The sequence below is a fragment of the Mus caroli genome, unplaced genomic scaffold (genome assembly GCF_978045245.1).
Source record: "Mus caroli unplaced genomic scaffold, Mus_caroli_1 scaffold_20, whole genome shotgun sequence".
Lineage (NCBI taxonomy): Eukaryota > Metazoa > Chordata > Mammalia > Rodentia > Muridae > Mus > Mus caroli.
The window spans coordinates 2,845,770-2,873,621 of record NW_028227275.1 but is presented as its reverse complement, the minus strand read 5'-3'; the positions used below and the strand labels follow the sequence as shown (position 1 = coordinate 2,873,621).

The 27,852-nt window shown below is 45.0% G+C and overlaps 1 protein-coding gene and 1 long non-coding RNA gene across 5 annotated transcripts in view; one reads left to right on the top strand and one right to left on the bottom strand.

The window, feature by feature from the left end:
• Gfra1 (GDNF family receptor alpha 1) overlaps window positions 1-27,852 on the bottom strand; it is a 230,822-nt gene that overhangs the window by 159,415 nt on the left and 43,555 nt on the right. For 3 of the 4 annotated variants that reach the window (XM_085834268.1, XM_085834266.1, XM_085834267.1), the window contains exon 5: window positions 1,804-1,818. The exons of the other annotated variant lie outside the window; for it this stretch is intronic. In XM_085834268.1, the coding sequence (XP_085690394.1) occupies window positions 1,804-1,818 (15 nt within the window). The remainder of the gene's footprint in view (window positions 1-1,803; window positions 1,819-27,852) is intronic. 4 annotated transcript variants of the gene reach the window in all.
• LOC147000112 (uncharacterized) lies at window positions 2,636-5,674 on the top strand. The gene is made up of 3 exons (XR_015046192.1): window positions 2,636-2,731; window positions 5,393-5,422; window positions 5,504-5,674. It is a non-coding gene; the product is annotated as an uncharacterized LOC147000112 (long non-coding RNA).

Below are 27,852 nucleotides of genomic sequence, written 5' to 3'. Positions count from 1 at the left end.
CCAGATGAACTCAGAGAGGCTGTGGCTGCATGCACAAGATCTGCACAAGACCAAGTCAGCCAAAAATCCCAGCATGGGTGGGGAGAGGCCCATAAATTTTCATCCTCAGCCAAGAAGCTATCTGCAATTAATGGCCGAAGAGAAGAAAGTAGTGATCTTCAGGGACGCAGACCCTAGTCATATCTTCAAAGAGAGCTGTGGCCCCAATCCCAAGATGCAGTAGGCAACTCCTGGCTATGGGCTTCTTTCTCTTTCAGATGCTCTTAAGTCTCAATGGCCAGTGATTTGTAGATGATTGTAAGTTTTACTGTGTGTATCATTGCAACTGACAGGCAAATCCCATCAATCAAATAGCATGACTGATGAAAAGGGACAGAGATTTGACATCAGCTCTCCGCCAGCCACTCTTTATATCAATTACAGTGCTTGAGATGGCTCTCTGTGGCACTCGGATGGGAGGGTCTCCCCTTCCCCCTTCATCAATAGCCCTGAAATGCATGCTCCGGGCTCAAGCGCTTTGTGTTGTGAAGGGAGAAATATCATTTGGAGTTGGGTATGTGGTGTTTATATTTCAACTCATGGGGGTGGGGTCTCCTCCCTACTGTCTTGCTGAACCCCCAATTTGTAAAGGATGAGAAGCCACTGTGGCAACGGGCACCGACCAACCAACCACCGCACTCTCATTACACCGACAGCCATGACACCTTTTCAATTCTGCCCATCTCTTAGTCTCTAGTCAAATGGAACTTATTGCTTATAGCTTGTTGAAATTTTATGAATTATTTATGAAAGTAGGTCTACGACTCCAGACTCTTAAAAGACAACACAATAGAACACCCCCCCCCTCGTTACCCACAACCTGGCTTCTATCGAAGAGCAGTTACTCTCCATATCATGGGCGGCATCATGTTTGGGGTTCAGTAGCAGTTGTAAAAAAAAAAAATTACCAAGTCTTTAAGAATATTTGGAAGCTATTTATGGAATGCCTAGGTATATTTTTAAATATTTACTGCAAACCAGATTTGAGTTCCAGAAAGATACAGTGGACGTATTTTCCGGCTTGAACACAAACAACTAAAGTCCGCTGCTAGTACCCAAACTCGACTGAAAGGCAATTCTCCTACCATGTGCATGCAGAAGGTTCTACTCTGGTCATGACCCCAGAGTTCCCTTCTCTTTCAAAGAGCTTTGAGGCTATGCATAAGGGAGGACCACACCCCAGCCAATGACATTGGCATGAAAACCTGTGGGTTTCAGCCATGCAAGACAAGGACATACCAGTCAGATACCAGTCAGACACATCAATGAGAAAACACTTGGGTCTCTGCTAACCTCTGCTTTACAACAGAGGACACAACTGACTGTTGTCTGACTCTGTCAGTCACACACTCAGCTGGAGAGGCTGAGGCATGGCTAGGCTGGAGGGCACCTAGCAGCAAACCAACCTGTTCTTGTCACACCCCTATGACTACATGTTTTCTCAGCAAAGCCATCTCCATTGGGGCTGGCTGAGGGAGCCCTCTGAAAGCAGGAGCTGCCTCTGATTCAGGACAACTCCCTCCGAAGATACCCATTCCTCCAAGTCCATTGGCATCCCTGACCTCCTCCCCAGATGCTTAGTCCCCAGACACAACCCCAAATGTGGTTCAGAGGAAGAAGTAGAACCCAGAGAGACCGATGGCACCTCAGGTTACTGTCCTTATGGGGTCTCTTAATTTTCCGAGACACATCCTCAGAGAAGCAAAGTCCCACCACCCAAACCACATAGCCAATAGCATAGCAACAGGATGCGGTGAAACTTACCTTGCTGGAAAACATCTGAGGGCAGAAAGGGATACGGTGAAACTTACCTTGCTGGAAAACATCTGAGGGCAGAAAGGGGAAATACAAGAGGGGAGAGACAAAGAGAGAAAAATATTAATGACAGTAAAGAAGAAAGTGTGACAATCAGCTCCCACATGCTGGCTTTGCTCACTGCTCTCCACACGGCACTCCCTGCACACCAGGCCCAGGCAGTGGGTGGCGACCACCTGGGTCTAAATCATGGCTAACAGTTATAAACTCCATGATTTGCTGTCCCCTATAAATGTGTCATGGCCTGACTAATAAGGACTTAGGACAGTAGTCCACATGTAACGCGCAGGACAAAGCTGTTTGTTGGGATCCATAATGTCATGACTGCAATGGCCTTATGAAACAATCTCTCTATTGTTCTTACTTTACAGAGAAACTGAGTCTCCACACGGCTAATACAACAGGGGCTCAGGACTGAACCCAAGCCTGTGTGAGCCATCTCTATAAAGCTACCTGGCTGATTAAAGACAACAAGCATTGACTGAAAGGGTCTGTGAATTCAGGGTCATGTTTAAATCACACAAACAAAACATGCATAAACTCTCCACAGTAGAACACGTGACTACTAAGTACACTGTGTCTTCATGGTGACCCCTAAATCTGCTAGAAAGATGAGAAAATATCCATGTATCCTTTTCAACAAACATGGAGAGACTGTTGTATGCTGAATACTTTGTTATTAGTAGTCACAGCAAAACAAAACAAAACACCCTGTCTGCCCAACAGGACTTTCAACACCAAGTGTACTTTGATCTTTGAATCTAGTATACATGGACGGACAGCAAAGCTTCATTTTTCTAACTGTGTCCTCTGTTCAACAGTGAGATGAGACTCACAGTACGGAAGCCATTTTCATGGCCACAGAGAACTCTACCCCGTGAGTACGCTACCCACCCCGCTTTGATACTGGTGACTTAGCAATCAGGAATCAAGATAATCGTTTTTCTCCACATCTCACAGTGACCACAGCTATACATGGAAAGCATTTTTTTTAATTGTTTACACACAGAGGAGCTTAAGACTCCCAATCATCACCTCAACTCAGCATGGTTTTTCATTTGCTGTCTTCAACACAGAGAGAGAGAGGAGTGACCCAGGACCATCCAGATAGGAGCTAGCACCTGCTCTGTCTGCAGGGCTACAAAAAGAAGCTTCCAGAAGACAGTCTGACAGCATATACAGAAATCTCTCCAATCTGCATTCTTTGACCAACAACTTCAGGACTTTAATCCAACAAAATATCCCCTAAAGATATAAAAAGGATCTAGAGAGAGGTACATCAAAATATTGTTTACAATGGGAACGCATGGGATGATGCTAAGAGTCACCAGAGAGTCAATGTAACTTATGTGCACATGGCTTGCTGCGCTGTGATTTTTAATGAGTAAGGAGGACTGTAGAGATGGGTCAGAACCCAAGTTTGACCCCTGGAATCTGTATGAAGGAGAAAGAACTGACTGTTCAGATTTATCCTCTGGCCACCACATAGACACTACTGCATGCCTAAATCTTTCCACCCCTGCTCCCCCCACCCCCACAAACACAGTCATTTTGAAATGGTTATAGACTCTAACTGACCTCCAGTGAAAACATTAAGCATGTAGGTGGAGTACATAATCCTGAGGACATTTATGTGCCTGTGAGCATGGGCTTGTTCATGGCTGCATGAAGAGAGGTTTGTGACAATGGCCACAAAGATATCCCTCATTTTTGGTAGATAGAACTTGGGTTTCTTTAATCTTATATGATATTTTACATATGACTTTAATCTTTAGCAATGAGCGCACCTTATATTCACAATCTCTGTTTAAAACTAACACGTTTGGACAAGCACGTATTGTTGTTACTATGCCCTAAGTAATATATTATCATAGAAGCAATCTAAAGGTGACTTAAGGTATATAGAACAACATTTATAGATTATAAACACATACTGTGGCATTTCTGTAAGGACTTGAGAAGCTGCCGACCTGAGCAGCACAAACCCCTCCTGTGTGCATTGTGCAGTATGCTCTAGCCTTGGCAATTCATCTTCAGTACAAATTCTGACCTAGCAGTGAGATGCTACCGCCCAGAGACTGAGGAAAAGGCTGTAGGCAGCCGCTTAAATCTACCACACTACATAAGCTTGCTTCCTAGACCTCACCACCAACACTTAGTCTCTGATCTGCTTGGTACTCCTGACCGAGCCCAGCTACCCACCCTTCAAGTGTCATAGGCACTGTGAAGTCCCCACAGAGAGGGAACTCACCAGTTCCACCTGTGTCCCTAGAGTAATCCATGCATTTCACAACTATAACTTCAATTATAATTAGTTATTTCTGTAGACTGTGAGCTCCCAAGGAAAGGAACAATGGACCTTAAACTCCTACCTACATCCAGACCACAGGACACTGTTACCATTGAAAGAGAAGCAAAAGAGGGTGCCTCTCTCTGTCTTACCACTCCCTTAACATGTAAGATAAGGAGACTGAGTCTAGGATAAATGGAAAATCTTTTCCTAAGGTCATACGTGGACCACAAGGCTGAGCCAGGACTACATGAGACTCATTTAACCTTAATAAAGTTCAAATGCTTATCATGATTATTAGCAAAGAACAAATTAGACATTTATCATCCCCCTTTAATGAATACAGACAAAAACCTTCAACCTTGAAAACATCAGGGAAATGAGATTAATCTCTTAAATACAGACCCAGTCTCGACATCCGTCCAGAATCCTCAACCTCCTCTCCATGATTCTGACAAGGAGCATTTCCTTTGAAACTGAGAATTGATTTGAGTCACTGGACAGCACCACCAGCAGGCTGTGGGGAAGGGAGCTCAGGGCTGACTTTTTAGCCTTTCTCCTTGTGATCCTACTGTGTGCTTCACATCTTTGCAGACAGATGTGCACAGATATTACTCAGGCCTGCAATCCCCAAAAAGACTCCTCATGTTCACGTGGCTATTTCAGGTTGCCATCATCTTTTAAAAAGCTCTTCCAAGCTTTCACGATTAAGTTTTACCCACGTGTAAATCTGAACAGACTCAGTATTACACAGGCACCATCTTGGAATTTACACCCTAAGTTCCTGTCCTTGGGGGTCTGTGGCATAAGTCTTCTGACTCTTAGCAGCATTCACTCCACATTCCTTGTAATAATGGCTCACGGGTCTTTTAAATTGTCATGTTAACAGATGAAGATGGCCAGCCAAGCTCAAGGTGGGATGGTGTGTAGATGGGACAGAGGACGTGGAGGAGGAGGAGGGGAGCTGACTGTGTTCACATGGTTCAGCAACATGTTACACACTACCACACACACACTGTCCCCATATCAATGGATGTTACAAGATACTGGCCCCCAAAGTTCACCGCACTGTTCTGGGCTCCAGCATTTGTGAGCACAGCATCGCTTTCCACAGTCATCGGCTTTGCCACTTCTAAAGATCAAAGCGTGTAGACCGGGAGTCCGGGGTCACAGTTTCGGTCTAACCAACCACAGAGAATTATTCAGGAGATGGCCTGTCCCCTCTGACCTCCCATTTCCTTGCTACAGATTCTAAAACCACTCCATGCCCCTGGGAAGGTGAAGTTCACTGAGATATTTAAGCCGCTGAAAGCCACACTGAGGGTAAGTAAGACACTGTGGCATTTTCTACCCTTGCAGGACTCAGAATCACACAAATCCAGAGCTGGGCGTTGCCAGTGACCACCACCCCAGCCACAATGAGGCTGAGCCCGAAAGACACCAGGAACAGTGATGAAGGGGAAACCAACTCCTTCAGACAAAGCTTTGCTCAGACTCACGTGAACAAAGAAAGCCTGTTCCCCAGCCCCTCACCCCCAACTCCCCCGCCCTCCAGCCCCTGGAGCCCTTCTAGCCCTGGAGACAGATGAAAGGCCATGTGTGAGCTGGCCATTCATATGTGGGAAGAAAACAAGGAGGAAGGGCTCCAGATCGGCCTTTCTTAACCTGATGGAAGACCAAGGATGTGCGCCCCTCCCCCACTGCTGTGGAGGGATTCAACCCCCCTCCCTCCCCCAGCTCTGTAATGCATGGAGTCCTCAGAGACCCAGCCCATAAAAAGACTAGATTATTTATTATTATTAATAAGTTATGGCAATTAGGCTGGGTGATTCCTGAACGTGGCTGATGAGAAATTTTCTTGAGTATTGCTCGCCCACACTGGTAGTGTTTACCTCTATTAAAAATGATTTAACTACACTCTGGGTGAACCCCTGTCTTGGGCCTGGGTTAATAATTAGCAGCGCACAGAGCCATGCGGGTTAAGTGAGTCGGCTGTCCTTTATTTACCTATTGCTCTGTTTTATGAGGAGAAGGGGATGGCCGTCTTACTGCCCATTCTGTCTGCTCTGAATAATTTACTATCTCAATCCACAGTCCCTGACTACAGGTAGAGAAACCTCACCATTATTAGAGTATCACACTTAGCCCACATACCACAGCATTCAAGATCTGCCCAACAGAGGGAGTGTGCATGACTTCTGGGGGAGGGGAAGTTACCACTTCTCAAACCATGTAATCACACTCATCTCTCTACTCTTCTTTCTCTCCCAGGTTAAATTATATATGAGGGCAGTTTAGTTTCTTGAAAATGCATGCACTTAACTCCCATTTAAGAAGTCTCACCTGGGGAGACAGCTGCCTTACGAGTCCTCCTGTGGTTTGAGCTATTGAGAGAAAAATCCTTTTTCAAGTCCAGGGCTTTTACAGTAAAGCGCTATAAATTTTACTTGCACCCAACTAACCAGGGCCTGGGATGAGATCTGGAGAGTGGCTGGAGTGAATGTTGCTCCCTTGAAAGGAGTCACAGTCACCATTAACCGAAGTCACATTCAGTATCATCATGGAGTCCCCAAGCCCAGCCAGCCCCACACGTGGTTCAAGGGGTAACCGAAATCCAACCGAATTCTACCACTGCAAATCAGTAAGAGCAAAATGAATTCTCTTCTGCACTGAAAAGTAGGACTGGCTCATGCTTCCCCTGGCTGAGGACAAGCTCTCTTTTTACCCATTATCTTATGTTTTATTTCAAAATGTCCATTTTTTGTGTTATATACTTAAAAGTATCAGGATGTATTGTGTGTGCGTGTGCACAGTGCAATTTCAAGGTGCACCTGTCCGAGCCTGCATGTATGTTTGTATTTGTGTGATTACAAACAAATCACAAATTCGAATTTGTATCACAAATCAATATCCCACCTCTCTCTTTAATAACCACCCTCTACCTTTTCTGGAGACAGACTCTCACAGATTCAGCTAGGCTAGCTGGTAGATGAAATTCAAGGATCCAACTGTCTCAGTCTCCACTTTCTATGAACTGGTGAACGCTTCTAGGTCAGTCCGGTTTTATGTCTGCATCATGGGAATCGCAACTTAGGCCCTCATGCCTGCAGAGCACTTTGACATCTGCACCATCTTCCCAGTCCAGCGTACCACCAGTCCCTGTTGTAAGCTGACAAAGTTGAAGTCCGATTTTACCACATATACCTGCTTGTCCCAAAGGAGGCAGGGTGCCACATCACTATGGCAGTGGTCACTGAGTTGTGAAAACCCAGAATCAGGACTTAGCCTTCTCCAAGGAAGACAGGATAACTGCTCTGTCCAGAATAGAGGAGAAACCCTTTTACTTCTCAGAGCAATCTCATGTGGATCGAGCAGATTGAGCTTGATACCTCAATCAGCACACACATGTGGACATGGTATTTGTGATGGTTTGTATATCCTTGGACCAGGGAGTGGCACCATCTGAAGGTGTGGCCTTGTTGGAATAGGTGTGACCTGGTTGGAATGGGTGTGTCACTGTGGGTGTGGGTATAAGATCCTCACCCTAGTTGCCTGGAAGTCAGTCTTCCACTAGCAGCCTTTGGATGAAGACATAGAACTCTCAGCTCCTCCTGTGCCATGCCTGCCTGGATACTGCCATGCTCCCACCTTGATGATAATGGACTGAACCTCTGAACCTGTAAGCCAGCCCCAATTAAATGTTGTTTTTTTTATAAGACTTGCCTTGGTCATGGTGTCTGTTCACAGCAGTAAAACCCTAACTAATACAGTATTCAAACAAGACTTGATCGAACCCCAGCTGAACCACCTTCCTAGCCAGCTCCAAGTAGCTGCTAGATTCTTTCAATCTTGGTTTCCTCATCTGTAACGGCAAGAAAACCGATCTTCCTTTCAGAATTCCCGTGAGCACCATCAGGGTCTCTCACATGTAAAACCTTTGGCACTTGGAAGTTGATCCATGGTACTCATCTCACAAGTGAGCCAATGCTATCGTTACAATAAGCAGAACAGGACATGGTCTCAGACGGACAGATTTCACAGTCGTCTCATCCCTTGGTCTTCTCTGACCTGCAGCATTCATTTAACAATGTTCTTAATGCTTAGAAGTAGCCAGAAGACCTTGAGGCCCAAAGCAATACCTGTTTTTATGAGACCTCAATGGCCATGGAGAGAAAACTCAAGTAATACACGTGAGTGACAAACGTGGGATATGAGGCCTTCTACTCACTGCAGTCATGTGACTCAAGGTGTTAGAACTTTACTGACTGACTGCTTGAAAACCTGTGGAAAACTGTAACACAGTAGAAAGAGCGGGGTGAAAATTCATTACCTTGTCATGCTTTAGCTAAATGCTAGTAAGAAACCCCAAAGGGGTTCTCAAATATGACCTCATGACTATTACCTTACAAATGACTTATTTTGGGGCCTTGAGATATATGACATCCAACCTTCAAAGGCCAGAGCAGGAAGAATGATGAACAAGCACATCTCGGAGGTTCGAGGAACTCAGGGCCTGGCCTTGTTTCCTCTAACCTTACCGACTTCTTCTGGCCCCATCATTACTGAAGGCCCCCAGTTAAGGGGCTTGCAATGGAGACCCACTTTCTATCGACTAAATCAAAACAGGTAGAAACCGCTTGGGGCAGCTCAAAGAATTTGCCTGAGGAAATGGTTTCAGTACTTAATTAAATATACCAAAGTTTGAGCATAACAGAGCCCCTTCCTGCCTGGGTGCAGGTCTGTCACGACTGGAGCAGCGCCAAAGTCATGCTCTCTTCCAGAGGCCATTCCTGCCCTCAGTGGCACCACACAGGCTGTGATTTAGTTGTAAGTGTCTCCAAAGCCAGACAGCTCAGGCAGCTCCACGCTACACAGCCAGTAACCACAAGCATCCCACTTCCTCCTGGCACACACACAAATAGTTCAAACTGAACAGAGCCCCCAAGAGCCTTGGCAAAGCTTTAGTGACTATCTCAAATGGCTTGGATGCCCCCAAACTCACCCTCTACCTGAGTCCTTTGGCATTGGAGTACCTCCCTCGCCTTTTGTTCTTGTCCTGTCCCAGATAGAGGCCCATGAGAGTTCTGTCACATTCCTCCATCCCGCACTTACCTCACCTTTCATCATGAAAGAAATGAAGACCAATACTTTGTCTGTCACTGGGCTCTGTCTGAAAGCACTCTGCACTTGGTAAATGTCTTTTATTTGTAGATAAGAAAAAGCACAAAATATAAAAGTATCTTCCAGTTTTGTTTCCTAGAGAAGGTGCTTGCCAGCATCAATCCTCAGCCGTACCATTGCAGCCCATCAGCCTACACTGACTGGGGCAGGCAGTGTAAAGGACAGCTAGTAAAAGTCCCCAGCATTTTATGACATTCCATCCCTAGTATATCTCACTCCTAACACCGAGGTATAAAGCTCTTAACTACTGAAAGAACATAAAAAAATAGATTTAGGAATAATACTTTTTATGATTGCATTCTGTATACTATGAAAGTTATGTCCAAGTCGGCTGGTGCTTTATGGAGCTGATAAAGTAGAATGGGGTGGCTTTCTAGCCTAACCGTGTATTTTATACCATTTAAAAATATTTTCAATTGAATTACTTTCTGAGTAATTATAGTAAGGCTAATCTGGGCTTAATGAATTCATGTACAAATACTTCAGACTTCATTATTAAAATCCCTATGATATGAAACCGTTTTAAATTCGATCTCTAGCAACCAATGGTTTTCTCTGAAGAGATCAGCATACACGACTTTCACGAAATTTTTCTGAACCTGCTGAGAAACCCTATGCAGCTATGTTAATAGCCCAAACAAAGGAGGAAGCTAAAAAATGACATCACTCTAATTCCCCAAGCTTTAGTAATCAAGTATTAATCAGGAGTCGTGAAGTATTTTTACTAAGTATCTGCTGATGCCAAGAGCTGAGGAGTTGCCTCATATTGCAGCAGAAACCACACTATAGCTCTGATCAGCAAAGGCATGAAACTGGGATTAGTAAAAACTTCCTGTGGGTAGCAAGCCTCGTAGTCTCAAAAATATCCAAACCCAGTAAATTTACCTATCTGAGTCCCAGTCCACACTCTAGGCAAAGCCACTTCATCCTCTAGGATTCATTTTCTCTGTCTGCAAAATGATATACACTAGGTACAGGCTAAGGTCCCTTCCAGCTCTAAAATACGGTGGTTTTATGCTTTAAAATTACCCACATTACATCAAATGGGCTCTTGTTGTGTATAGCTTATTCATCATCTTATCTAAGCTAAATTACATTCAGAGAAAAAAAAAATTCACTCCCTGCAATTCACATATATCCACAAACACATCCATAATACAACCTATGATTCTGAACTTATCCCAGGATATTATCTCCATGGTAAAGTATTTTTCCCATTATAGATGAATTATAAGCCATCTGAAACCTATAATGTTATACACCAGCTCATAGCCTCAACTTCTGATCCCCCCAACACCCACCCAGCACACACTTCCTGAAGCATCCTCTTTTGTCTCTGTTTTCAAGTCAACTGATTTAATTTCATCACAATTGTATTCCTCTTGACAGGTCTGAGAAATCCAGGTTTTAGTCAGATTGGTTACCTAGTCTCCGAAAGTCAAAGTAGGCATTTATAAATGTCCAGAAGAATAAATCTCTTTCTCTGTTAGGTGATCATTACCGGGATGGACAACTTTAAAGCAAACAGAAGACAGTGGCCATCATCATTATTTTGATGGCTTGGCACAAATTACCATCAGGAGAGCTCCCAGGAGCCAGAGACAATTAAAGTCGGAGATCTGAGGAGCTGCCCCTAACAGTTAAGCATTGCTGATCACCTTGAAGCAGATCCAAAGCCTCACAGAAGACTGGAGACACAATACACTCTAGGCTGGTCTTCATCTCAGGACATGGCAGATTCTAGCCTGGCTCCACTCTAAATTACCTGCATAAACTCGGGGAAACTGCTGAAGTTCATGGATGTTTTAAAGGGGTTTCAATAGAAAATATCTGCTTTAGGTCAGGAAGGCGTCTGCTCCTGCAATCCCGTAGCTGGAGAGGTAGGTCCTGCAGTAAAGTCTTTGCATGAAACCCTGAGATCACACAGCCAGCATTCACATAAAAACCTGGGTGCAGCAGCATGCATGTGTAACCCAGGGCTGGGGATACAGACACAGGCAGATTCCCAAGACTTGCTAGACAGCCATTCCAACTGAGTCGGTCAGCTCCAGGTTCAATAGCAAGTCTGTCTGTCTCTGTCTCTGTCTGTCTCTCTTACTCCCACCGCCCCCACACACATACACAGCCACACCCACACCCTCAAAAACTATATGCAAGCTACCCCAGAGCTCCTGAATTCCAGAAGCAACAGTACACCAGGACCTCTCACTAGGCCCTTCTACACTGTGCTTTCAGGTCACGTGCACACCTGACTCCTGTGAACTCAGATACACCCACCACCTTAATTCTCTCTGTCTGACTAGGACTAAAGGGTACAACGCTAAGGATATGATCACCATAGTTCCAAAGCCCAGTGTAAAACCGTAGCTCATCCTAGGTACATATTAATGTTAGTAATAGTACGTTTCCAGAGCTTTCCACACACCTGGTGCTATTTTAAGTTCTTTAAATAGACAAACAATGATCCCAATCACTCCACAGGAGAGCTGTTATGACGCGTGTTTCACAGAAATGGAAACATATCCCAGAGAGGGTAAAGTTATCAAAGGTCAGAAGAAAGAAAACCAGCTAGGATGTAAGTAGAAGCAAACTGGTTTCAGAGGCCACATTTGTGTATTTTGATACAATGCCTCTTGTGAATGTTTTCCCAGCAGCCATACAAAATGGAGGGCAAACAGGTAAACTGGCCTCGTGCTTTCTCTAGCTTCCCAGAAGGGAGACAAGGTATTTAGTATTATATCACCCGTGTTTCTACACACAAACACACACACACACACACACACATTACATTTTTTTCTGTAACTACTATCTGTGGATTTGGGGTCCAATTGCAGAAACTACCTCAATACATACTCCTCACACCCCTTTTAAGTTTACAATCTCTCTTTTTAAAATGTATCTGCTTATAGAGTTCAATGGCAAAGGCTAGAGTCATGCAGACGCTCAGAGAAAGGAGACTGAGCTGGGAGAAAGGTTGGCAATTTTAAAACAGAGTAAGAGAAAGGAGATTAAATTGAGACTGGGGTGGTGCTAGAGCTACAGGGGTCTGCACAGAAGCCACCCCTGCAAGGTTCATGAAAAGGTTCCCGGTGGGAGACAGGAAGAACACCCTAAGAGGAAGTAGTATAAGTGCTTTCCATTCATTCTGAGCTCTGGAGCCAGAGGGCTTGAACACGGATCCTAGTCTGACCCTGGGGAGGTCAGATGCTACCCCTAAACCTCACCATCACCATCTGTACAAAGGCTGGTGTGATGACTGGTGATCAGGCTGCTGTGTGAAGACCTACTGAGCGACTGATATATAGAAGGCACATGGAGGCAGCAGTTTCCAAGGCGCCTACTCTTAGGAGTCCTGGGTAGCCAATTTGCCTCTCACCATTGTCTCACACCATGGTTGTGGTGTGTCCAAAGTAAATGTGCAGCTGAACTCTTCTATAATAAAATGGTCATTATATGGAAGGAAGGAAGGAAGGAAGGAAGGAAGGAAGGAAGGAAGGAAGGAAGGAAGAAGAAGAAGAGGAGGAGGAGGAAGAGGGGGAGGAGGAGTAGGAGGAGGAGGAAGAAGAGGGGGGAAGAGGGGGAGGAAGGGGGAAGAGGAGGAAGAGGAAGAAGAGGAAGAGGAAGAGGAGGAGGAAGAGGAGCTCAAGACCCTTCACCAATCACCTCTGTGCCGTGAATGGACCATAACCTGAGAGGGCTCATCCGTGTGCCGCCAGAGTGGTCACTGCAGCTCACACCCCACTAAGTGCCCTTTTAAGAAAAAAAGAAGTTTGCCTGGCCGTTTAAGATTCTTCCAAACCTGTGAGCTATTATTCACTGGCCACACACAAATCATAAGGCATAAATGTCATTTTCACGATGGATTTGTGCAGCTGGCTTGCCAGCAGCTCCCTGAAGAAGGAATTCTAAGGTATCGCAAAGCCTCAAATGTTTAAATCATGCTTTATACGTAATTTGTTTTTAGCATGGTGGTTGGCACAGAGGTCTTCTTCCCAGACCAGGCAGCAATAAGGTGCCACTTGGAAACAGAACAGAGCTCATCAAACAATCAAGACTTCTGGTACCTTGACCTTGAAACTCTCAGCCTCCAAAATCTATGCAAAAATTACACCTGTCTCCTTTATAAATCACCTAGCATGCTAGTTAGTTTTCGTCAACTTGACACAGACCCAGGGATGCGTAGGAAGAGGGATCTCAAATGAGAAACTGCTTCTGCTGGCTTAGCCTGCTGGTATGTCTGTGGGCATTTCTTTACTGCTGATTGACATAGGAGGGTCCAGCCTGAGGTGAGTGGTGCCATCCTGGGAATGTGGGCCTTGGCTGTATAAGAAAATGGAGCTGAGCAAGCCAGGGCAAGCTAGCCAGGACAAGCAAGCCTGGAATCAACATTTTTCCATGATCTCTGCTTCAGTCCCTCTAGTAGTTCCCACCTTGGCTTCCCTTGATGATAGACTGCAACCTGGAAGACAAAATAAATCTTTTTCTTCCCAAGGTTGCTTTAGGTCATGGTGCTTATCATATCAACAGGAAGACTAGGAAAAACCCAGAATCGAGAGCTTTGTTATAATAGCACAAAAGGAGTATGAAACGTGGGCCATAATTTTTAAAAAGTGTTTGCCGTACAAACATTTACACTGCACTGTAACAGTGCACTGTTAGTACACTGCTAATGAGGAAACAAAATGTTAGCGTCACTATGGAAAACCGTCTGGAAGGCTCTCAAATAAATAGACAGATTTCCCTGCTATGACCCAAGAATTCCACTCCTGGGTATAGGCCCTAAAGCGATGAATACCCGATCTTAGAAGATGGCTTAGTGGGTAAAGCACCTGAAGCACACGTGTGAGGAGCAGAGTCTGGATCCTCAGAATCCACACAAAGCTCAGCAGGTGTGGTGGGCACGTGGTGGGCACCTGAACTCCCAATGCATCCCTTGGGAGGTATACACAGGATATCTCTGGGACAATATGAATGTCAAGACTAACCCACGCTGGAGAATGCTGAGCTCATTAAGAGACTTTGCCTCATTAAATAAAGTTCAGAGTGACCAAGGAAGGAAGATAGCTAACATAAACTTTGGGGCTCCACACTCAGATACACACACATGAAAGCATGCACACACACATACACACACACACACACACACACATACACACACACACATACACACACGCAAAAAAACAAAAAAGAGAATGTACCCACACAAAAACTTGTGCACAAATATTCACGCCAACATTACTCCTAATAACCACAAAGTCTAAGCCATCCAATGACCAGGTAAGCAATATGCAGCATATTTGTACGCAGAATATTATTTGGTGGTAAACGAAGCAGTAATATGTGCTATACAAGACTGAACCCTGAAGACACTGTGCTAAGTGAAGGGAGCCAGTCACACAGGACCACACATTATGAATACATGAGTAAACAAAGTCTGTCTATACCAAGGGTCCACACCACATAAACCCACAGACAGAGAATGGGGCTAGTGGATGTCAAGGACTGAAAGAGATGAGAGTGAGGGAGTAAGAAACCACGAGGTTGCACTGAGTTTCTCTCAGAGTAACAAGCACATTCTAAACAGACTGAAAGGTAGACATGCAACTGTATGAACAGACTTGACCCTTATGAATTGCATGCTTTACACGGTGAAGTGAAATGCCTGTGAATCGTATCCAATAAAGCTGCCCGAGAACCCGAATTCATTTCTAATTGCTAGCACACCATCTTCATCTCTCCAAACTCACAACCATACGCCAGTTCTACAACCGATAAAGCATGTGTAAAGAAACAGACACAGGAGCCTGACATCTTGACAAGCATCCAAAAGCTCCCAATGAGACACTGCATCCTGTCTCTCCAGAGGGCCATCACATGGTACTGTTGCTCTCTGGGCTGTCCAATATGACAGCCCCCAGATACACATGACTCCCAAGCATGAAGAAGTAACAAGTCAGCACAATGAATAGCCTACTTTTAGTAAACACATTCCAGTGGCTTTCCCGGGGTGGGGGGAATGCAATAGCTCGTTAATAATTGTTTATTTTCGATCCTATCCTGAGATATGTTAGATGAATTGACAAACCATCTGCATTAAAATTAGCTTCACCTGTGCTTCTTACGGTTCAATGCACCAGAGCTTTTTGAAAGCACACGGATACATGGCTTACACTGTACGCATTGGATACCACTGGCCTCCTGCTTCCTGATCTTTAAAGTGCTTGAGGATCTAGTATTTATTCTAATAAAGGAATAAGTCACTGAAACTCTCCTGATCCCCAGTGTTTTAGAGGATTATTTTATTCAGACGTCTAAATGGTAATTAACTTTGAAGTCCACTCAGCAGTTATAAAATGCCTGCTGCTCTATAATTATGGAGGCACAAACAGTTCCTTGTCTGCTCCCCACTGCCAAGTGGTTCCCCGGACTAGGGTGGAAGATGTTAGCCATGGCCTTTAAAATATTGGCATGCCCTGGTGTACAAAGCACAAATGTTCCCCAAATAAAACAGGCCCAGGAAACTTTGCCTGAACTCTTTAACATTCGTGATCAAAGGGTCGCCTTTGTAGAAACTATTAAAACTCAAGCATGAGAGGACAGACCTCTATTCACAGAAAGGAAGCTGCTTCTTAAAGACCTTTCATCTAGAAGTGGCCTAGCATGTCATCTGTGAGGAACCCCCCCCCCCTTATCATCTCATATGCATGAACCCTGCAATGTTTAGGGTCTTTGGCTTCTTTGCCATACTCTTTGATCCACAAGTTCAAGGCAATGAGAGCATGTCAAACTATGCGTCAGGGGAAAACTATGAACTTAAAAATATCCAGAGGTACAGCTGTCTCCAAAAGAGGAAAGAGTCATAGAGGGTCCCAGTGATGGAGACACTATCATGTTACCAGAGCCAAGACCCCTCACAACCTCTCCAGGTGCTTGGTTTTTGTTGTTGTTTTGTTTGAGAAAAACCCTCATGTAGCCCCGATTGTAGAGCCTCAAACTCTCTAGTCACAGATGACCTTGAACTCCTGATCCTTTTGTTGTTACATATTGTGTAACAATTTCCTCAGAACTAAAACATTCCATCCTGGAGGAAAGCTCCTTAAGACTCAAAAAATAAACAACTCATTCATCTCAGGAAGTCCCTGAAACTTACCAGATTCCACAGGCTCCATCCTTTCTAAAGCTATGTAAACAGTCAAAATGGCTGAGGAAAAAAAAAGACTGTGTAAAGCCCTTGAGTGTCTGCAAGTGGTAAGAGAAATCCAGGATTCCTTCCAGCTTTTCAACAATGCTAGGGTGAGCTTTGGGCAATACAGCTACCTCTAAGTCATCTATATTTCTGTAATTAACCCTGAAATATCTCACTGTCTGCCAACCTGGACTTTGGTGGTTATGGCTATGGTCTGTTAATTAGTTCCCTATCTGAAGTATGTTCCCTATATTTTCTTCATCTCCCCCTGGAGTGATAAACAACACTCCACTTCCAGGGATACTGAGCTCACAGGCATGAGCCACTACACTTGATTTATCCAGTGTTAGAGTCTAAACTTGGAGTCCAAAGTGTGCATACTGGACAAGAACTATCAAAGAAGTTACATCCTCAGTTCCTGGTTTCTCCTTTATTTAGTCAGTGCCCAAAGGCCTGTGTCAAGTGATACTGTCACTCTGGCGCTTTGGAGTTAAGGAAGGAGGAATGGAGGAACAAAGGCACAGGGCCAAGTGGCATAGCCCTGATTGACAGCCAAGCCATTAATAAGCATAAGGTTCTGCCACCTGCTGTGTCCCACGGGAGTAGAAGGTTGGGGCCATGTTTTTTAAAGGCACAAGACCCAGAATCCTACCTATCACTTCACGAAAGACTCTCATATGTGCGGAATGGACTTGTATTCAGAATTCCCGGACAACCAATTCTTAATTGTCTGTACTCAGTGCACTGGAGAAAGAGAGCAGATATCCCAGGGATCTTAATGTCTTCTGGACACACGATGGGTCCAGGTGGAAAATACAGACTTAATCCCATCTCCTGTTCCATTAGGCCACTTCCTCTACATGCTAAGAGCACATAAGCATTACACCTGTTCCCAGACCCTGGATGGGCCATCTGCCATGCTCACGCTGGGTGCAGACATGGATGGGTACAGCTCCAGTCTCCTCTTCTTAGAATGTTCCTTTGAGCCTGCTGAGTTGTTTTAAGGGGGCCTGGGTGGTGGGCAGAGCATGCTATAAAGAACAAAGCCCATTTCTGGAGCCAGTTTGTGGCTTGAAATGTCTTCAAATTACAGACGTTGTTACAAAATGTACCTTGGAGTTTGAAAGAACTGGCTGTAACGTGGCTATTTCTAGATGGACCTTTTCAGGCCCGATAATCAAAGCCTTCATTTTCCACTCTCCTCCCACCACTCCCATTATCTACCAGGCATGGTGGCGGCAAGCAATTGGCTGCCTTAGAATGCCCTGGGTGGTACAGTTTAATACACTGAGAATATCCCTGCTGGACACCGAAGTCTGGAGTCCTCTGATAAAGAGATTTAAAGGTGTCTTAGCATCTCCCAGGTTGGGACTCCTAGGAAGCCAGCCCGAACAGACAGCTCCAAAGGACAGGAAGGGGCACAACCCTTTCTGTTTCTGGTTATGGTAAAGAGAGTAATGGTGTCCAAAGGTGCATGTGTAGATCAGTGGTAGAGCGTGTGCCCACCGATGTGAGGCTGGGCTCAGTCCTTCCTTAGTCTCATTCCCATTCTCCCACCCACCTCCACTTCCCTCCCTGTCTCCCCTGGAACCTTTGTGTTTGCATGCACAAGATTGGTCTCACATGGCCAAGATGGTATGAGTGTGTTAAACTGAGGAGACTGAAACAGGCAAGGCATCCTGGATTCTCCAGCTTGACCGGATGGAGAACAACAAAGAGACAAGCCTCTGGGCATCGCCTATAAGGGAGCTCTAGATTACGTTCACTGAAGTGGGAAGGCCTACCCTAAGAATAGGGGTACTGTTCATCCCCTGGGCTACACAGGGAAAAGAAAGCTAGCTGAGGTACAGCTTTCACCTCACTGCTTCCTGACTATGGACACACTGTGACCAGCTGTGTAACCTTCACCATACCATGATGGTCTGTGCCCTTACACTGGGAGTCAAAATAAATTCTTCTTTCCCCAAATTACTGTTGTTGGGTATTTAGTCCAGTAGGTGAATCCACAACAGTCAAGACTTCCCTAGACAGTTGTGATAGTAAAAGAAAGGTTTGGGGAAATGCCATTTCTGATCTTGAAGTTGGCAACAAAACAAACAAACAAACCCAAAAAGGGTGCTTGTGGCTTCTAAAAGTTCTTGTGCTCTGCTCCTTGGGGCACTTGGCATGTCATCTGACTATCATGGGTACATTTGAAACAAGGGAACAAGATTCCCCTTGGGTCCTCTGGCTGACACCTCACTGAGATGCTTAGTGGACTTCTAGCCTACAGACCTGGGTGCTGATCAGTTTGTACTGGCTAAGCCATTAAAGTTGAGGTAAGGTGTTACAGCAGTAATAGGAGACTCATAAAATACTTATGTGCAACAAAATAGTGGGGTGATCAGGCAAGGACCTGTGCAAGTGACCAGGGCAGGGGTCACTCAGTAAAAAACCAGATTGGAGAATAAATACTAGAGAGAGACATGAAGTTATTCGGGTGGCTTTCCTCCTGGGTAGAAACAAAGGCTCCTTTTCAGTGGACCATCTGCTTAGTTCTGATGCTGCGATGGGTAATCTCCACTCTCGGCTTAATTAGATCAAGAAACACTCAGACGTGTAAAGCACACTTCTGGCTGTGCTGCTGATGGCACTGCGGAGACCTATGCCAGCTGGGGCTGCAACTCGGGGAAAGATTCACCTCAAATGGGAGTGGGATCATCCGATTTGCTGGGATCCTGGGTGAAACAAGCCTGCCATGGTATAGAAGAGATCCCATCGCAGTCTCAAGCATTTGAATACATGATCCTCCGTTAGTGACAGGGTCTGGAGAGGCTTGAGAGATGCGGCCTTGTTGGAGGACATATATCACAGGACACCGCTGTTTTTTAATTCACTCTCTTTGCTTCATGTCTGTGGCTCAAGGCATGAAACCCTCACTTCCTGTGACCATGTCTTCATTCAGCCATCGTGGACTCTTAACCATCTGAAACCATAAGCCCAAATAAACTTTCTCCTCTGTAAGTTGTTGTGGTATGTTATCACAGCAACAGAAAAGTAACTGCCACAAAGACTAAGAGGGAGGAGGTCACCTACCGCTGCAGGCTCACCCTTCTTCCATTCTTGGCTGACATGAGGTGGACAGTTTTCCCACGTTCCTGCCAACCTAAGGCTCTGCCGTATCTCAGACCCAAGGCAATGGGCCATTCTGGCCCTCTGAAACCTTGAGCCAAAAGAAATCTTCCATTAAATTGTTCTTTGTAGCAACTGTCATAGCAACAAAGTTGACTAACATATATACATTTTAAGCAAATATATTATACAAATACATTATTCATTAAGGCGGGATGTTTGGAGGAATGGGTAAGCATCCATCCTTTCATTTTGTATTATATTGTATAGGTGTGAGTGTCTTGTCTGCCTACATGTTTGTGTACCACATGTGTGTCTGGTACCCAGAGTCCAGAAAGAGGCTTGATCCCTTGGAACAAGACTTATAATGACCGTGAGCTGTCAGGTGGGTGCTGGGAACCAAGCCCAGGGCTTCTGCAAGAGCAGCCAGTACTCTTAGCCACTGAGCCATCGTTCCAGTCCACTGGAGAGATATACAATAAATATATGTACAGTAAGAATAAGTAAATCTTGTTTTAAAAGATGACCTTTCATTTAAGAGAAAAAAAAAAAAAACAGTCTACCTTATCTGACACAAATAACCATTCTCTAGGGAAGACTTTCCAGTGCTGGAAATCCCCACCCAAAGCCTTACCAGGGTCCCTCTGGGCTCTTCCCTGAGCTAGTCTGTCGCTGTGACTTTTACTCTAGAATCTGAAGGAACTTTTTATGCCTCTCTATACGGGGCCAAGTTCTTCATATAAAAGAGTAATCACACAGCCATCTGAACGATCTGGAGTCAGGGCTTCATCTCATCAACCCAAAGGCATCGTGGAACAGCACAAGAAAAGGCTGAGGACTTACCTGTCTAAAATAGAGCTCCTGACCCAAAGGACCTCTGATGTGTGCCCCACCCCATCCCCAGCACCTCACACGGACTTCCTGATCTGTTTCACAGCAATGCTGACAGACAAACAGAGCACTCCCACTTCAGAGCTAGAGAAACTGAGACCTGTGCAAGGTCACAGCAGAAGCACAAGCAGGTCTCCCTTGTGCTAAAACCCAAGTTCTCCTCACTCCGCTCAGTGGGATGGCCGGTAACACGGAGCCAACCACTCCTCAGCAGCTGCTGGAGGGGTTGCAATCAAGACAGCCGTGTGTGTGATGGACGCTGTGTGTCCTTCCCCACTGAACTCGAGCTCCTCTCGCAGGGCAGTGGAAAGCTTTTGGTATAAACAAGCTCGTTTCTAGCCTAGAAGTATTTGGTGAGTGACCATTAGACAGGGGCCGTTCATATAAACAGACCAGAGCCTTCGTTCTCAACTCAAGAATCTAGACGTCTGCAGATGTAAGCACACATGCACACCTGAGGGGAGAAAGCAGGAGGGAGGAATATGGACAGGGAGAGGGAGGGGGCCAGGAACCCTCCACAAGCTCATGCTCTGAGCAGTCGTTCCTCAGCTCTCTGCTTCCTGGTTTACTGACAGGAGTCTGTAGGACACACTGGGCTACCCATGCATGCTGCCTGCCCTTCCCTGCCATATTGCCCTGAGGTCTCTCTGCAACTGTGAGCCCAAATGAATCTCTCCTAAGTCATTTCTATCAGGTACATAGGTTCTGTGTCTGTCTGTCCATCTGTCTGTCTCTCTGTATCTCTCTTTCTGTCCCTCACCTCCCCAAGTTACCCTGCCCCTCTCTATCTCATCTTCTTACACACACACACAGAGATGTTTTAATATAAGAGATGAGTATTTTATCAAAGCCATCGCAAGCAGAGAGTCACAGAAATGAGTGGTAGCTGCAGCGGCTGGTACAGTAAGTGAAACAGGATAGACACACGGTAAAGGAGGAAAAAAAATACAGACTGTCCCTGGCTGGATAGAGCATCGCTGTGTGTCTGGAGCCCAGAAAAATAGACAGGAAGCTGGCAACGGGCAGGACCACAGCAGACTACAAATTAAGAGAGACTTCACGGCCATGTTCTGGACTGGTTGGATTCTTCTTTTAAAAATGATAACCAAAAAAAAAAAAAAAGCACTCATATATACATTTAAAATTTGTTGAATGAGAGCTGAAGTAAAACATTAACAGTTCACCTGAAATCTGATTTTTAAATCAAGAATGAGCCCAGACAAGGGCAGGTAGACCCTTGGGAAGGTACCCACCAAGCCCAGCCTGTGTCCTCCTGATTCTGCTGAAGAGCCAGCAAGGTCTAACTGTCAGCCTACATTTCAAGTCCCAGAATTCTCACTTGTTTTGTGACATGAATTAAGTCAAACTCAGTGAGCCTCTGCATCTTCACACCTTAGATGGTAAATGGTAAAATGTTGTGAGCCAAGCCACAGCCTTGTTACAACATCTTACCTCTCAGTCATAAATTCACTACAGCGTCACGTCATCTAAGGCATGGAGATACGTCTTCCGCCAATGACTTGGACTCACTGTGGATTCAGATTGTATAATTGATTTGAGAGAAAGCATCTTATTAATGTAAGTGTTAGGTAAATGCAGGGTGGAGCTCTCACAACCACGACGATTCAATGGTGCTTTTCCTCTCCAGCTTCTGATGAGCATCCTCTTTCTCCTTTCCCATGCTCTAGACCCCTTCCTTTCTCTTTCCTCTTACCTGAAAACATCAGCCAGCCCTTTCCCAACTCACCTGCTTAGTGAAGAAAAAGAATCTGCCGTAATGTACCCATAGATTTAAATTCTAACTACAGTATAAAAGCTAATGCCCTGTGACAGCCATTACTTAAAAGTTCTACATCTAAATCAAGACCTCTGCACACAAGCTTACTGAAAACTAATTCTACCGGGCTGTGAATCAACTACACTTCCTCTGCCAACAGGGCTGAGTACCAAGTTTTCCTCACAAAAAATGAGCTTGACCACAGTAGAAGAGAGATGTTATCACTGGGATCACACTGGCAGCCTCAAGTGGAGGGGTCAAAGAAGAGGGAAGGAGGGAAGGAGAGAAAGGAGGGGAGGGGAGGGGAGGGGAGGGGAGGGGAGGGGAGGGGACGGGAGGGGAGGGGAGGGGAGGGGAGGGGAGGGGAGGGGAGGAGAGGAGAGGAGAGGAGAGGAGAGGAGAGGAGAGGAGAGGAGAGGAGAGGAGAGGAGAGGCTGACCTCCTTCCAGACTGATGCTCTCTTCTTTCTAGCAAAGATCTTGACCGTTGCTACTTGTGAGAGTTTCCGGTAAAGAGGAAGACCCCCCCCCCCTTGAGATCAAACAGTCCCAACCAGAGTGGCTAGACTCCAGATTGTACTAAAATAAACAAGTTAAAAATTAAACATACTCCACAATGTTCAGAAATAATGTGAGCAAAACGTGCCGGTGACTCCACCCCCCTACCTCCTCCAGAGGGTGCCTGTGGAGTGAGGAGCTGGCAGACCTCCAAGAACTTGTCTTAAATGGCCACTGGGTGATTTAGGGAGATGAGAACTTTGCTGCCTTAAACCCACCCCATTTGGATGAATCCATTTATTGTAAATATCAAGGCATTGTGTTGAAGTTTGCAAAGCCCAAATAAAACTAAGTTCTCTGACAGTTTTTTCAAACCTTCGGAGATACTTAAGTGATTCTAAATTTAAAAAAAAAAAAGAAAAAAGAAAAACTAAGGAAAAAACACCAAAACAATCCAGTGTTTAATGATGATAAAGGACTTGTCTATTTTTGTTTATATATATATATATATATATATATATATATATTTATATTTATATATTCTCCGCAACAATAACCTATTACAGGGTAATTAAACAGCACGTTCAGCATAGGTAGGAAGAAAGGGAGAACTGCATATTACTTGGACAATTTGTTCTGAAATTTCCTGAAGTGGAACATATTTTAATCATTAACCTTCCTCAAAGGTGTTAAAAGGGATCAGGAGGGCTCTGTGAGGCCAGGGCTTCAAAGCCTCAGATCTTCCCAGGGTCCCACCTCAGCGTTGGCCCCAGCTCCCACAAACCCCATGCCATCACTGTTGGAAGCCCCTTCAAGGGATCCAACTGGCATCTTTGACCTTTAATTAAGTAAACTTTGTTAGTTCAGGCCAAAAATAACTTTTGTTTGGTTGGCTGGTTTGATTTTTTTGAGACAGGGTTTCTCTGTGTAGCCCTGGCTGTCCTAGAACTTGTTCTATAGACCAGGCTGGCCTCGAACTCCAAGAGATCTGCCTGCCTCTGCCTCCCAAGTGTTGAGAGTTAAGGCATGTGGCACCACCACTGTCCATCAAGACTAAGTTATTCTAAGTTAATGTCTGAATCAAGACTCTAGCCACCTTCAGATCAGATCTTTCCTATTATAAAACACAGTGTGTGTGTGTGTGTGTATACATACCTATTTCTTAGGCACTCATGAGGAGACATGCATGGGTGAGGCAGACATCATCATTAGGTGTTTTCCTCAGTTGTTAGAAGTCTCTCACTGAACTTGTAGCCCAGGATTCAGCTGAGCTGGCTGACGGGTGACATCAAGGATCACCCCCGCTCCCCATGCCTGCAGCCCCTGTCCCAGGGTTAGGATTATAGACACAGGCTGTTGTGTCCATCTTCTATAGTAATGCCAAGGATCTGAACTCAAGTCCTCACACCTCAGTAAGTGTGGCACACACTCTACTGATGTAGCCATGTTCCCTACCCAGCATGGAGGAGTGGCAGCCCCTTAAAATGGAAAAATTCCCTGCCTAAGGTTTCCCCAAAACTAGCTCAGAATAACTTAGAGCAGAACAGTTAATAAATATACTTCCTTCATGCGGACACTACAGGCAAACACTGTACCAACCAGGCCAGGTCCCACCCAGACACTGGGGCTCTTGCTCTAAGTGCTCCCAGATCACTGTTCTGTCCTAGGATACACACAGCTTTAGACTAGGAGCTCTCCAGAGGCAAAGCCTCCATCCCCTTTACTACCTGTTACCACCTCATCCACAGCTGTCACTCACTGCTTGCTTTCTATCTGCCAACACCACCCTCTTCCAGGGGCATCTGTTCTGCCCAGTCAGCTTCCTCTCTCAAACCAGAGCAGTCTCAACCCACTGCCTTGTTTCTTTTAATACACACACTTGGTTTTGGTTTCTCAATTTTCCCCAACATAAATTATGTATTAAGTACCAATATTACAAAAAAGAACAGAGGTGGAGGGTCTTCTCCTTAGACCACCGCATACAAGTGTGGCTTTGAGGAAGAATCAGACATTCACCAAAACTGGCATCCCTTCCCGTGGAAGCCAAAAAACAACAGTCCCCTAACGATGTGGCTGGGTATGTGGCTTCTTTGTCTCTTTCCCTGGCTCTTGGATGGAAGAGTATCTTTTGTTACCCCTTCTGGGAAGAAGGCAGACTCCTTTCCCCACGATGATGGACACAGACACCTGTGCTAAGCTGGAATGCAGATGATCGATCCAGCTGGAGTTCTTCTCCTCACTTCTCCAGGGAAGTGTTGACAGCCAGCTTGCCGCTGTGTTTCCTTCACGAAAGAGATTTCATCTGTGGGAACCCATCCTGGTCTTGTTGGTTCAGATGAAACCTAAGCTTATCTAGACAGCTTCTCAGAGGCCCACTAACATGAAGAGATGGACTCCAAGTGGGCACCAGAACCTGCTATCCTAAAGTATAACAAGTGTGTCTTACCTGGAACAGGAGGTCTCTGTATATAAATCAATGGTGCTTGGAGAAGACCCTCAGTAAAAAGAGGCCCATTTATTTAACTCAGTTTAGAAGGAAAGAGAAAAGAGGGGGGAGGGAGGGGGAGGGGAGGGAGGAAGGAAGGAAGGAAGGAAGGAAGGAAGGAAGAAAGGAAGGAAGGAAAAGAGAAAGAAAGAGAAAGAGAAAGAGAAAGAGAAAGAGAAAGAGAAAGAGAAAGAGAAAGAGAAAGAGAAAGAGAAAGAGAAAGAGAAAGAGAAAGAGAAAGAGAAAGAGAAAGAAAGAGAGTGGAGCGCAGGGTTGCCTGACACCCGCCAGCTACCCACGACCCCCGCCGCAGGATTTTGGGACTGCTGGTGAGTGGAACACAGCTTCTGCTCCAGTCCAATCACGCGGGACCTGAGACTGCTCTGGTTGGGGAGAGAGAAATCCGGCCTACATAGAGCCACAAGCCTCTTCCGGTCAGAAAAGCACCAGGGCAGCTGGGGCGCAGGGTCCGCTGACACTCGCCAGCTACCCACAACATCCGCCACAGGATCTTAAGACTTCTGGTGAGTGGAGCACAGCTTCTGCTCCAATCCAATTGCACGGGACCTGAGACTGCATTAGTTAGGGAAGCAGAAACCGGCCTGAGTAGGGCCACAGGCCTCATCCGGCCGGATCAGCGCCGGGGTAGCTGGAGCGCAGGGTTACCTGACAACCGCCAGCTACCCACGACCCCCGCCGCAGGATTTTGGGACTGCTGGTGAGTGGAACACAGCTTCTGCTCCAATCTTTAAACAGTGACAACGATAACAACTAACCCCAGAGATTACCAGATGGCGAAAGGTAAACGTAATAATCTTACTAACAGAAACCAAGACCACTCACCATCATCAGAACCCAGCACCCCCACTTCGCCCAGTCCAGGGCACCCCAACACACCGGAAAAGCTAGACACGGATCTAAAAGCATATCTCCTGATGATGGTAGAGGACTTCAAGAAGGACTTTAATAACACACTTAAAGAAATACAGGAGAACACTGCTAAACAGGCAGAAGACACTAAAGAGGAAGCACAAAAATCCCTTAAAGAATTGCAGGAGAACACTGCTAAAGAGTTACAAATCCTTAAAGAAAAACAGGATAACATAATCAAACAGGTAGAAGTCCTTACAGAAAAACAGGAAAACACATTCAAACAGATGATGGAAATGAACAAAACCATACTAGACCTAAAAAGGGAAGTAGACACAATAAAGAAAACCCAAAATGAGGCAACACTGGAGATAGAAACCCTAGGAAAGAAATCTGGAACCATAGATACGAGCATCAGCAACAGAATACAAGAGATGGAAGAGAGAATCTCAGGTGCAGAAGATTCCATAGAGAACATCGGCACAACAATCAAGGAAAATGTAAAATGCAAAAAGATCCTAACTCAAAACATCCAAGAAATACAGGACACAATGAGAAGACCAAACCTACGGATAATAGGAGTGGATGAGAATGAAGATTTTCAACTCAAAGGACCAGCAAACATCTTCAACAAAATTATAGAAGAAAACTTCCCAAATCTAAAGAAAGAGATGCCCATGAACATACAAGAAGCCTACAGAACTCCAAATAGACTGGACCAGAAAAGAAATACCACCCGACACATAATAATCAGAACAACAAATGCTCTAAATAAAGATAGAATACTAAAAGCAGTAAGAGAAAAAGGCCAAGTAACATATAAAGGCAAGCCTATCAGAATTACACCAGATTTTTCACCAGAGACTATGAAAGCCAGAAGATCCTGGACGGATGTTATACAGACACTAAAAGAACACAAATTCCAGCCCAGGCTACTATACCCAGCCAAACTCTCAATTAACATAGATGGAGAAACCAAAGTATTCCACGACAAAACCAAATTCACACATTATCTCTCCACGAATCCAGCCCTTCAAAGGATAATAACAGAAAAAAACCAATACAAGGACAGGAACCACGCCCTAGAAACAACAAGAAGGTAATCCCTCAACAAACCTAAAAGAAGACAGCCACAAGAACAAAATGCCAACTTTAACAACAAAAATAACAGGAAACAACAATTACTTTTCCTTAATATCTCTTAATATCAATGGACTCAACTCCCCGATAAAAAGACATAGACTAACAAACTGGCTACACAAACAAGACCCAACATTTTGCTGCTTACAGGAAACTCATCTCAGAGAAAAGGATAGACACTACCTCAGAATGAAAGGCTGGAAAACAATTTTCCAAGCAAATGGCATGAAGAAACAAGCTGGAGTAGCCATTCTAATATCTGATAAGATTGACTTCCAACCCAAAGTCATTAAAAAAGACAGGGAGGGACACTTCATACTCATCAAAGGTAAAATCCTCCAAGAGGAACTATCAATCCTGAATATCTATGCTCCAAATACAAAGGCAGCCACATTCATTAAAGAAACTTTAGTAAAGCTCAAAGCACACATTGCACCTCATACAATAATAGTGGGAGACTTCAACACACCACTTTCACCAATGGACAGATCATGGAAACAGAAACTAAACAGGGACACAGAGAAACTAAGAGAAATTATGAATCAAATGGATCTGGCAGATATCTACAGA